Below are 12772 nucleotides of genomic sequence, written 5' to 3'. Positions count from 1 at the left end.
TGGAGAGATGTTCTCATCCGTTTTATTAGTATCATTCAGTCTTTGGCAGAGAGGAATCTTGCACTCAGGGGGTCTGTCGATACTTTGCATCAGGCCAACAATGGGAACTTCCTTAAAGAGGTGGAACTGATAGCAAAATTTGACCCAGTGTTAAAAGACCACATCAGACGAATTGATAGTGGAATACAGCACAACACGTACCTAGGTAAGACTATCCAGAATGAGCTGATAGAGTGTGACAGTGACAAAATAATTGAGTTAATGGTGGCAGAAATCAAGGACTGCAAATATTATTCAATTATTTTAGACTGTACACCTGATGTTAGTCACCATGAACAAATGACTGTTGTGGTGCGCTCAGTCACTCTGGGCAGAACACCAGAAATACAAGAGCACTTTTTAGGATTTCTGATAGCTCCAGAATCCACTGGCCTGGGTTTGTCCAGTCTAATTCTTAACAGGATTGAAGAATTGAACATCCCTTTTCAGGATTGTCGGGGGCAGTCCTGTGACAATAGGGCTAATATGAAGGGAAAAAATAAAGGTGTGCAGACTAGCCTATTGGTTAAAAATCCAAGAGCTTTTTATGTGCCTTGCAGTTCTCATACCCTAAATCTGACAGTGTCAGATGCGGCTAAAGCATCAACGGATGCTTCTTGTGTTTTTTGGAAATGTGGAGAAGTTGTACAATTTGTTTCGCTGGGTCCACTCAAAGGTGGGCCATCTTACGGAAGTTTGTTGACCTCACCCTCAAGTCCTGGAGTGAGACGCGCTGGGAAAGCCGGATAAAAAGCATTGAAGCTTTGCGCTACCAGTCAGAGAAGGTGAGGGAAGCCCTGCTAGAAGTTAGAAATAAAGCGACTGACCCTGTAGTGGCTGTTGAAGCCAACTCCCTTGCGGAAGAAATAGGTTCATTTTAGATTTCAGATTTGTTGTGTTTGTCTGGGTGTGACATTTTGTCTAAAATTAACATCACTAGCAAGCTTCTACAGTCAACCAACATGCAGCTTGATGTAGCTGTTAACCTTGTACAAAAGAACAAAGGCGAAACTCATCAGTTACCGAAAAAAACAGGCTTCTGTGATGCACAGACATCTGCAAAAGAAATTTGTGAGCAGATGAACACAGAAGCAGTGCTGAAAAAAAAAAGCGATTGCGTTCTACAGAAAGGCACTTTGCCTATGAGGCTGCAGATGAGCCGATAGTGGATGCTATGAAGAGGCTAGAAGTGTCCTTTTTTAATGCTGTAGTGGACTGTAGCATTCAGTCGTTGGAGGATAGATTTAAGTCTCTAAGTGAGGTTAAAAAGCTAGGAAGGAACGATTTTGTGGTCATTGTTGTACAGTTGTCCTTGTTGAACCCTTGCTATTCTTATGTTTGCTTTCATTATTTATTTATCTATTTTTTTGTAACATTCTATTTTTTTGATTATATTAATGTTTGTCTGTTTTGGTTTTATTTAAAAGATTGCACATTTAATGCACATTTGCATTTGCAAATTATTTATTTGTTTTGTGACAGTTTGTATTCAGAAGTTTAAGAGTAAAGTATTTTATTTAAGTATCGTTTTTTATTATTTATTTTGTATTAATACATAACCTCACTGTATTCATTTATAATGTAACATTATAGCGTGACACTTGTGTCAATAATCTTCAAGCACAGGTGACTTCACGTGGTGGGAGGGGGGCCCCCACCATAAGGGCATGGTGCCAAAGACACATACCAAGTTCCGTAATGATACCAGAGGGTCACTGCAGTCACCCGGATCCAGTACGTATCCAGCCCAGATGGTGGATCAGCACCTAGAAAGGACCTCTACAGCCCTGAAAGACAGCTGAGACCAGGACTAGAGCCCCAGAGACAGATCCCCTGTAAAGACCTTGTCTCAGACGACCACCGGGACAAGACTACAGGAAACAGATGATTCTTCTGCACAATCTGACTTTGCTGCAGCCTGGAATTGAACTGCTGGTTTCGGTCTGGTCAGAGGAGAACTGGCCCCCCGACTGAGCCTGGTTTCTCCCAAGGTTTTTTCTCCATTCTGTCACTGATGGAGTTTTTGGTTTAGAGCTGAAACAACTAATCAATTAAAATCGATTATTAAAATAGTAGTCAACTAATTTAGTCATCGATTAGTTGCTAAATAACATTTATTTGCCGTAAGGGGCTCATTTCGGGCTTATTTGTGCATATTTTAAATCTGCGGTGACCAAAGTGTGGCAGTAATGAGCCACTGGAGGTTTTACTCAACCAGTACAGCAGGAGAAGTAGCCAATAGCCAATAGCTGGCCTCGTTTAATGTCACGTGCTTCACGCACAGCGTCTCTGCAGCATTCAGCGTGATGGGTGAGGCAGGCGGCAGTGGAGTAAGCTCGAGAAAGAAAAAGAAAAAAGCGGAAGATAAAACTAATCGTACAAAGTCATCCAAAGTGTGGGAAAACTTTACTTTGAGCCTCCAAAAAAAAAGAAGAGTAACCTGTAAACTGCGCAGGCAGGAAACAGCCTCTAAAAAGAAAGCAAGCCTAAGCCCTGAACATTTGGACATGATGTTGACCTTTTTGCACTGCAATGCAAAGTTTTTTCTCAAATAATGAGTGAATAGTGTTCTGCCTCATTTCCAGGGGGCAGGGTTTCATATTTTATTGAAGCATCCCTGGGCGCCTCCATTGGCTAGCGGACCCCCCCTGCTGTTAGCATCCCATTGACTCCCATTCATTTTGGCGTCACTTTGACAGCGAATAAACTTTACATCTGAGGCGTTTAAAGACTCCATTTGTCCATTCATTATTTCTAAAGACACACGAAAATGTATAAAAGGGCCCCATTACCTTGTATCTTACGTTATGGCCCGTAGAAGCAGCTTTTGTAAAAATAGGCTAACGATTGCATCATAACCTGCGACACTCTGTCGCACAGTAGAGAAATTACCGTATGGACAGGAGGAGAAGCTCGCAGGCAATCTTTTACTGTCTATGAGGCTATCGGGGGAACGTGGAGGCATGAAGTCAAGGGAGAAGCCCATAGAGAGTCCAGAAAAGACACAGGACAAAAATTATTCAACAACGTCTGCAAGATTTGGTGGGTGATTCAGATTTCTCTTGGCACAGCGATTAGAAGACTTACAATAGTCAGACAAAATGGTGTCTTCGGATTAAAGGGAAAAAAGAAGATGTAAATGAAGACATCAGAGCCGATATCGTCAACCTGCTGTGCAAAGTGGCCCCAGACCTGGCTGACAAGATGGAGGACGCGGTGGACATCGTCCACAGGGTAGGTAGGAGAAAGATAGAGAACAGGCACCGACAGGTAATCGTTCTATTCTCAAAAAGAAATATACGAGATGACATCTGGAAAAGAACGAAAGTATCAGCGGCGTGCAGGGAGGCGGGGGTCCGGTTTGCAGAGGATCTAACTAAGAATGACCTTCTGGCAAGGCACAAGATTGAACAAGCGAGAAAAGAAGGGAAAACCGCAGGTTTCCGAGGTCCATATAGATACATCAATGGCAAGCGCATCGAGGTGACCACCTAAAGGAGCGGGCTGAGTATGTGAAAAAAAGGACATTATGGGGAAAGACTTTTCTAAAAATGGGACGTTCACAGTTATTGCTTTTACCTCCTTAACTGATTTTTTTTCTGTTCTTTTTAAGTGTTCGATGTTTGCCACATCAAAATGTCATTTCTTGTTCATCATTTAATGCAAGGAGTTTAAAAGACTCTGTTAAAAGAAAAGCGATCTTTCTTTTTTGTAAGGGACTAAGGTCAAATATTTTCCTTTTTCAAGAAACTCATTCTGATGAGTCGGATGTCAAATTTTGGTCCCAGCAATGGGGAGACAAGATTATATTTAGTCATGGTTCTAATCGTTCCGCAGGAGTTGCTATTTGTTTTTATAAGTTTTATGGTGAAGTTGTTGCACAAAGGACAGATAGTTGAAGGTCACTGGGCAGCTTGTGTTTTGAAAATAGAAGAAGTAATTTTCATTTTGATTAATATTTATGGTTACAATAACGAATTTAGAAACAAAACTTTGCTTTACAAAATTACAAATGTTATAGAGGAGCTAAAAACAACCTATGTTACTGATTTTGTAGTAGCAGGTGGGGATTTTAATATGGTTGTAGATGAATGGATAGATCGGTGGCCCTCAAAATATACTCAGTGTCATCCAAACACCATTATTGGTCATTTTATGTACGAAAATTATCTTGTGGATATGTGGAGAACAAATAACCCTAACATAAGACAATTTACATGGTTTAAACCTAATGGTAACAACAAATCAAGAATTGATTACTGGTTAGTTTCTGCTCCCATGATGCATTTCAAAATATCTACTAATATTTCTGTAAACCCACTTAGCGATCATTGTGTAATAAGCTTGACCATCTCTAATCAGACTATTTCAAGGAGTAGGAAGGATTATTGGAAGTTTAATTCATTCCTCCTAAAGAATGAGGTTTACTGTCGTGAAATTAAAGAATTAATTTTAGACATTAACAAAGATACCATGTTATCCCGGTCACAAAAATGGGAATTTTTAAAATTTTCCATAAGAAAACGCTCTATTGCTTTTAGTAAAAGACTACAATTGGAAAAAAAAAACGAGAGAAGGAAAACCATTTGGTGAAAAACATTGCTCGATTACTACTCTAAATTGGATTGGTCAGAAGAGGATATAAAATAGAAATTTTCAAATATACAGACTCAATTAGACCAGTTTTACCTTAACAAAGCCCAAGGGGCATTTGTTAGATCACGGGGTGAAGTGGATAGAGGTTGGGGAAAAAAAATCAGCCTTTTTTAATAGGCTTGAAAAACGAAGACAAGAAGAAAAAAACACAATTTCTTGTCTATTAATTAATGGGGAAGACTGCACAGAATCCAAATCAATAGCGAGAGAAATTTATAACTTTTATAGTAACATTTACTCTCCTAGTTACAATGAACAGGAGTCAAAAAAATTTTTTTCTAACAATAGAGGATAAGATCCCAAAATTGATAATGACTTTAAAATGTTATGTGAAGAAGGTTTAAAATTAGGGGAATTAGATGAAGTTATTAAAAAAATAGCATCTGATCGTTCGCCTGGTCCAGATGGATTAACTGCTAATTTCTATAAACATTTTTGGGAAGACATAAAGGATTACTATTTGATGCAATTATAGAGAGTATTGATAAAAAAAGAATTGATGACAACGATGAAACAGGGATTAATTAAACTAATACCCAAACCGGAGAAAGACAAACGAATATTAAATAATTTAAGGCCTATCACTCTCCTCAATACAGACTATAAACTCCTTACCATGGCATTGGCATTTAGATTAAAAGTAGGTCTCTCAAATCATCATAAGCAACTCGCAATCAGGATTCATGAAATTTAGATTAATTCATAATAATATTAGATTGGTCTTAGATCTAATAGATTACAATTATTTGGTGGAAGATGATGCTTATATTTTAATTCTTGACTTATAAAAAAGCTTTTGATTCGGTTGGAACATTCTTTTATTTATCACGCATTAGAATACTTTGGATTTGGGAAAATATTTTTTGGATATAATTAAAATGTTACATACAGATATTAGTAGCTGTGTTTTCCCTCCCTGAGGGTACAACCACAAGATTCAACATTGGTAGAGGGATAAGACAAGGGTGTGCAGTTTATCTCCACTGTTGTTTATTATAGTTGCTGAGTTATTGTCCATCTGGTTAAAAAACTCTGAAATTGAAGGCATTAATATAGACGGAAAACAAATACTTATCAGTCAATTAGCGGATGACACTATTTTTGAAAAATAAAGATCAAATACCTATCGTTCTTCAGAGGATGAGATTATTCTCCCAGGCTTCAGGCCTAACACTTAATCTTAATAAATGCGAACTTTTAAGTATTCATGACAGTTCAGAAACTATGTTGTATAAACATCCCAGTGAAAAAGGAGGTTCGTTATTTGGGTATATGGGTTTCCAAAGACTCTAGAACAAGTAACAACAAGAACATCCAGAAGCCCATTGAAAAATCCAGAAAAATATTAAATAATTGGTTGCAGAGAGACCTAACATTATTTGGAAGATCATTATTGACAAAAAAACTGAACTTATCTCTAGACTAATATACCCAGCGTACTCATTACCGCTTTCCATTAAAAACCTAAAAGAAATAAACACTCTCATCTTTAACTTTATTTGGAAAAATAAACACCATTATATTAGAAAAGCAGATATGATTAAAAAATATGAGGAGGGAGGAAGAAATGCAATTGATTTTAAGACCATGGATGGTGTACTTAAACTAAAATGGCTCCAGTCGTTTTTGAATTGTAGTGAAGACTTGTGGTTCTCTTTACCTAAGTTTGTGTTTAAAAAAATTAGGCGGTATAGATTTTCTATTGACATGTGATTTTGAGGTTTCAAAGTTACCCGTGAAATTCTCTGCCTTCCACCAACAAGTGCTGCTCTACTGGAAAATGGTTTACAAGCATAACTTTAGTCCACATAACGTCCCGATTTGGAATAATAGGGTGATTTTAAGAAGGAAGAAATCAATATTTTTGGAAGGATGGTTAGAAAAACAAATTTGGTCCATTGTTCATTTGATGAATGAAGAAGGAAATCTATTAAAATGTGAGGAATTTAGTAATAAATATAAAATAATTTGTACGCTGGAGGACTACAGAAATGTAGTTGATCACATTCCACTGGCTATGATTAATATATATAAGGAATAATTTGGATCAGTCCCTAAACCTGAAATTACATAAAGCAGATCAATGGTATAAATTTTGATGACAAAAAAATGCAAATAACCGGTTGCTGAGAAAAATTTCTAATTGATGAGATCTATCCTGGGTCCTCTAAAAGAACATATTATTTAAAAAAACTTAAACAGACAAGAAATTAGATCAATTAGAACTAAGTTTTTGAAATTTCCTATTCCTCCTAAATTTAAAGAAATTCATTTTAAAATGATAAACGAAATTTATCCTTCACAAGAATTTATTCAAAAAAAATATTCAAATTTTGAAACGGAGAACTGTTATTATTTGTAAACCATTGTCGGAATCAACAGAACATGTTTTTTTTGAGTGTGAGATTGTACATAATTTGTGGAAGGAAATACATAACTGGATGATTTCTAAGTCTATTCAAATAGATTTTTTTTCCTGGAATGGGGGATCAAATATGGACTTTTAATGAAGAATAAAAAAGTTGAATATTTGATAAATAATAATAATACTATAATACTATTTGTTAAATTCTATATCCACAAATGTCGTTTCACAAAATCTCTTCCAAATGTGAATGCATTAAAAAAATGACTTTTCTTTATTTTGTAAATCCTTAAAGAAAATTGATACAGTCCCTGCTATCAACTTCTTCTCACTTATATCAGAATATCAGTTGATATAAACCCCTATGTTAGGGAATTTGAATTGTTCTTAAGTTTATTTATTTTTAGTTATATTTCCTTGGTTAAGTTGTTTTTGTTTTTTATGTACTTATTAATTTAAATACATTATAGCTGATAAGGTCTAACTATTTTGTTTAAATAATTGGTGCTTATTACATTTTGGTTAGGGAAGATTTTTTCCTTCGCAGGTTTTTTGTAAGAAGATGTAATGTGAGATCCAACGGGGTCACTGTGTCCATTTCTTTTACTGTCTATGCTCATTTCCCATAGGTAGTCGAACTTCTGTCAATTCAGGCATAAGCTGTGTTGTTTAACATTTTATCGCTTTATTACATTTTTGAATTTTGCACTGTTATAAGGACCACTAAATATTTAAATCCGATGAAAATCACGGTGTGCAAAGACTTATTTGTGCAGATTCTGCAGTACAATGTTGTTTGCAAATGTTTAGTCGTAAAAGCTGATAACGTTGCTTTTTAACAATTAACATTTAAAGCTTTACAAACATGTTCTGTGATAAGTTTGTCGTTTACCAGTTCATAATTCAGTCTTGCAGTCTAATTATGGCTGAATGAGAGTGGTAAATGTTTAAATGTATTTGAAATGCACTTTTTTCTAAGCATTCACTGCTCTTTTTCACACAGGAGGTTTTTTGTGTGTGTCCAATTTTTTTTTCTGGACAACCTTTTGATGGATTTTACTTTAAATTTTTACTTTAAAATGTGAGTTCCATTCAGGTTTCATGCCATTGGCACTTTATTCGAAGGATTGTTTACAGTTTCACAGCATAAGCTATAAAGCTGTTTCCCAGGTATAAGCTGTGTGTTTACAGGGAAAAAATAATAAAATGCAATTTACTGCAATTTTATTCTGTTTTATTCTTCGTGAAAATATGTTCTGAAAGATTCCTTAATAAGCTTTGTTCGGGATGTTAAACTACTTTAGGAGCCCTAAGGACTGTCATGGTGAAAAACATTATTTGAAATCTCCTTGTGAAATTTGCTAGAGTATGTATGGGTCAGTGTTTTGATTGGAGAAGAGTTCGACAAAGGATAACCAACACATAATAAAACACAACTCCAGGTATGTTTTTGATGAGGATATGACAATGCAAAATGGTTAAAATCTCTAAAGTCTATGTTGAATGATAAAGACCCTTTGTTAATCATTTACTTGGGGAAAAAAATGGGCAAAACTAAAATATAAGTACATAAACCGATTCATCGATTAATCGTAAAAATAATCGACCGATTAATCGATTATCAAAATAATCGTTAGTTGGAGCCCTATTTTGGTTCCTCGCCGCTGTCGCCTCTGGCTTGTTTAGTTGGGGACACTTCATTTACAGCGACATCGTTGACTTGATTGCAAATTATTACACAGATACAATTTAAACTGAACTGAGCTGCATGATGACATCACTGGATTCAATGATGAACTACCTTTAACTAAAAAATGAGTTTTTACTATTGTCCTTCTGCATTATTGACACACAGTATTTTCCTATTTAATACTGTTCAGTTGCTTTGACACAATCTGTATTATTAAAAGCACTGTATAAATAAAGGAGACGTGACTATGTTGAAAGATGAAAACGAGGAGAGATGCACACCCATCCAGGGTTTTGCAGTGATTGTAGTGACTGGAGGAGTAATAACTCATCAGTTCTGATCTGAGAGTCTTGTAAATACCTCAGGATTGTTGTTAGTGATTCTGATTGATATTTCCGTTATTGGATGTACTGGTTGTATTTTTATGCTGTTTACATTGTACATTCTTGAAATACTACAAATGTAAAAAAATATATAACAGCAAAACTATGATTTTAAATAAATGTAAGTCCTGAGACCTCTCTCTTTTTGATCATTTAGGCAGGTGTGTGTATAAAGTCTTTATAATAAATATACAACGTGTGTGTGTGTGTGTGTGTGTGTGTGTGTGTGTGTGTGTGTGTTTGTGTACCTATCTTTATTTCACACAAACATTGATGTACACGCATGCATTCATACATAAACATTCAGCTGGAAATTAACGTTTACCCAAATATATTTTTTCTTTGTTTATATTTGAAAAACCTTTTTAATTAAATAATATACAATACTGACCTTTATAGGTATTTAACTAAGTATCAAAAATAATAAATGTATATAATTATTTATTTGTCTCGCTGCCGCTGGCAGCCTCCTCTGATTTCCGGTTTTAGTGGCAGCCACTTCCTGCTGCCAGCTGCTGATTTAACGCCGAACCCCCTCTCCTAGAAAGCGGGCGCGGTTTTTCTCAATCTTTTTAGAAAATACACTAAAAATATATATTTTGCCATAAGTAAAAGTTATTACATTTAAAAAATAAAAGCTTGATGTAGGCTTTATTTTAGCTACAAACAGATTCTGTGTTTAGATAAAGAGCTTGTGTGGAGGAACATGTTTTAGAGATGTTCAGCTAAATATATCCTCAACATTCATAGAGTGTCTCAAAATGTATTTGCTGTGCATCCTCAATCACTCAAATGGAAATGTGTAATTATTAGCTCTAAAGACAAACTGTATGTCATTCCACTTCCAAACAATACTAAAAGAGACTAAAACTGATTCCTCGGGAACCTCTTCTGCAGCTTTATACAGATATCAATGCCAGTTTATGTTGTTTTTCAGCTTTATTTCTCCATAAAATGTATAATGATATGTAATAATAATGCAATGATATAATATTAATGCAGACTGAGTGAACTTCAGTGTTTACTTGACTGTAAACTTTATAATGCATTCACTTTATTTATTTGTTTTATTACTTTTTGAAAACAATGTATGTCCAAGTAATGAAGTGAATTCCAAGCATGCAGAAATAAACTTAAAATTTACTCAAAAAATGTGACTTAAAATATACTACAACTTCAGGTTATTAAATAATGTACTTTGAATGCATTGTTACAATGATCACTTTAAGCACACAGTGTAAAAATATCCTAAAAATATATTTAAGTAAAGTGCAAATAAATATACTTATAAAAATAAACAGAACTTTCAATTCAGTTATATTTTTGTAAAATATATTTGTAGAAAATATACTAAATTGCAGTTGTTTTAAAGTGAACAAAAATATATAACAAGAAAATAGGCAAATACTTTTTATATATTTAAAGATATTTTAACGATTTAAAGTACATTATTTGTTAGTATATTTGCAATGTACTATTAAAACAGGGAATATATCACAAATACAATAAAGTATATTTTATTTTCACTAGACTATCAGAGAGTCTTCTGAAATTGAGTTAGGAAGGTTTCTCACCTGAACTCTTGACAGTGTATGTGACTGAGGTCTTGAGTTGATCTCTCTGAGTAACTTCACATCTCCACTCTCTGTTGTGATCTTCATTCAGGAGTGTTGTATTCAGAGAGATGTTACAGTGTCCTGATGAGGATGATATCTGATATCTGGAGTCTGTCATCAGTTTAACACCAGCCTGATTCACCCAGAACAGCTCAACAAACCCACAAATGACCGAATCACCACAAGAGACTCGAGGAAATGAATACAGCTGACAGAAGAGAGTCACAGAGAGACCTGCACTGATCTCAGTCTGTGAGACTGAAACACACAATAACACACACATCACACACTCTTCAATCATCAGGAGAGTTTAAATGAAGAATTAGCTTTTTAAATTATTTTTAAACTGACCAAATAATCATAAAATTACCATGAAGAACATGCAGATGAACATGAGCATCAGATCCTTGTTGTTTGTCATTCACATATTGTCTGCAGCTGTAAAGTCCATAATCTTCTGTTGAGATGTTGTTGATGTTCAGAGAGCAGTCAGACCCCAGACTCAGTCTCTCATGTCTCTGTGTGTCTGTCTTCTTTATCCCTAAATTAATCAGTTCAACAGTCATTGAATCTTTATTATAGAACCATGTAGTTGATTTGCAGTCAGGAAGAGCATTATTACAGCGCAGACGGACATTTTCACCAGAACTGATGAACACATGAGCATCATCTACTCCACTGGTACCTGAAACACAAGAACATCTGAGTGATCATTATGTTATATATTAATAAATGAAAATATAAAACATACCAGCATAAAAGGCAGAAGGTTTAGAGCACAGTCTTTTTCTCCAGTTATTACAAACACACTCTCCAGAATAAACTCTTGTTCTTCATCAGAGAGCTAATCACAAACACACTCTTCATATGAGAATAATTCAGAGATGTTTGAGAGTGAAACTGTCTAGTTTTAGTGCGTTCAGGAATAATGCAGTCTGTTCTGTATCAAACACAAGAATAAACTGATGGTGTTCAGATGAACTCTTTCTCAGACTGAGTCCACTGAATGTCTTGAAGAGAAAACACAGATTTCTTTACCTGTGAGAAGTGAAGAGAGAGCGATCAGTCCCAGCAGACACAGATGACACTCAGACATTTTCTCTTTCTCTGTCTTTCTCTTCATTATTTGCTCTCAACTCTTTCTTTAAATACTCTCAGCTCCTCCTGTGGTTTTAACTTCCTCTGATCTGACTGACCGAGTGTTTAGAGACTGCTAGAGCTGCACTATATGTCTGTGTGTAATGAAGACGTGCTGCTTTACATTGTGTGAAACATGTTCTTCAGTGTGAGAAAGTGCATTCTGTCAAACACACATCTGCTCTGAACACAGTTTATAAACTATTCTTTCCTTCTGCACACGAGTGTTTCACTGATAGTTTTACTGATAGTGTTCTGAAATGATTAGCATCAGTTATATCTTGATACACAAGCAGTAGCTGCACACGAGCGTCAGTAAAGAAGACATTGACTGCTGGATATGTGTGCTGTGGCTCAGGAAAGTTGTTGCATCAGCTGCAGTTTAAAGAGCTTCAGAGATGATTTTCCAGCGTGTAATGAACTCTTTCACAGACTCTGATGATACGTTTCAACAGTCATCAGCATCATAAATCCTGATAACCTGATAATTAATCCTTGTTTGCTCTGTGTGTTTAAGTTCCCCTTGTTTCAGTTCTATTGATACAAATCCGATTCATTTCTGTGAACCGGTTCTTTCTGGACAGATCGGATCATTGAACCGGTTCAAAAAGCTGATTCATCAGTTCCTGATCTCATCAAGCAATAACGTCTCTACGCATTTATTTTCTAACAACTCAGTGCAGTGTTGTATAAATGAAAAATTAAAATAAGTCATTGTGTCAACACATAATGAAACATTCAATAAATAAAGTTATTTGAGTGAAATCATATTGCTGATTATTACCATATAATTAATTTAAGTTACTGGTGTTTGTGGTCACAGTTTCATTCGTGATCTTTATGTCAGATACGACTGACTGATCAATATTGACAAACCTACAACTCG

The 12772-nt window shown here is 35.4% G+C and overlaps 1 protein-coding gene across 1 annotated transcript in view; it reads right to left on the bottom strand.

Moving 5' to 3' along the window:
* LOC109079874 overlaps nucleotides 1-12160 on the bottom strand; it is a 33186-nt gene extending 21026 nt beyond the window's left edge. The window contains exons 1-3 of the mRNA XM_042768291.1: nucleotides 11788-12160; nucleotides 11120-11434; nucleotides 10708-10938 (exon numbers count right to left, since the gene is read on the bottom strand). Coding sequence (XP_042624225.1) covers nucleotides 10708-10938; nucleotides 11120-11434; nucleotides 11788-11872 — 631 coding nt within the window. The 5' untranslated portion in view covers nucleotides 11873-12160. The remainder of the gene's footprint in view (nucleotides 1-10707; nucleotides 10939-11119; nucleotides 11435-11787) is intronic.
* Nucleotides 12161-12772: the final 612 nt, after the last annotated feature.

Source organism: Cyprinus carpio, chromosome A13, assembly GCF_018340385.1.
Source record: "Cyprinus carpio isolate SPL01 chromosome A13, ASM1834038v1, whole genome shotgun sequence".
Lineage (NCBI taxonomy): Eukaryota > Metazoa > Chordata > Actinopteri > Cypriniformes > Cyprinidae > Cyprinus > Cyprinus carpio.
This window is presented reverse-complemented; position numbering and strand designations above follow the sequence as displayed.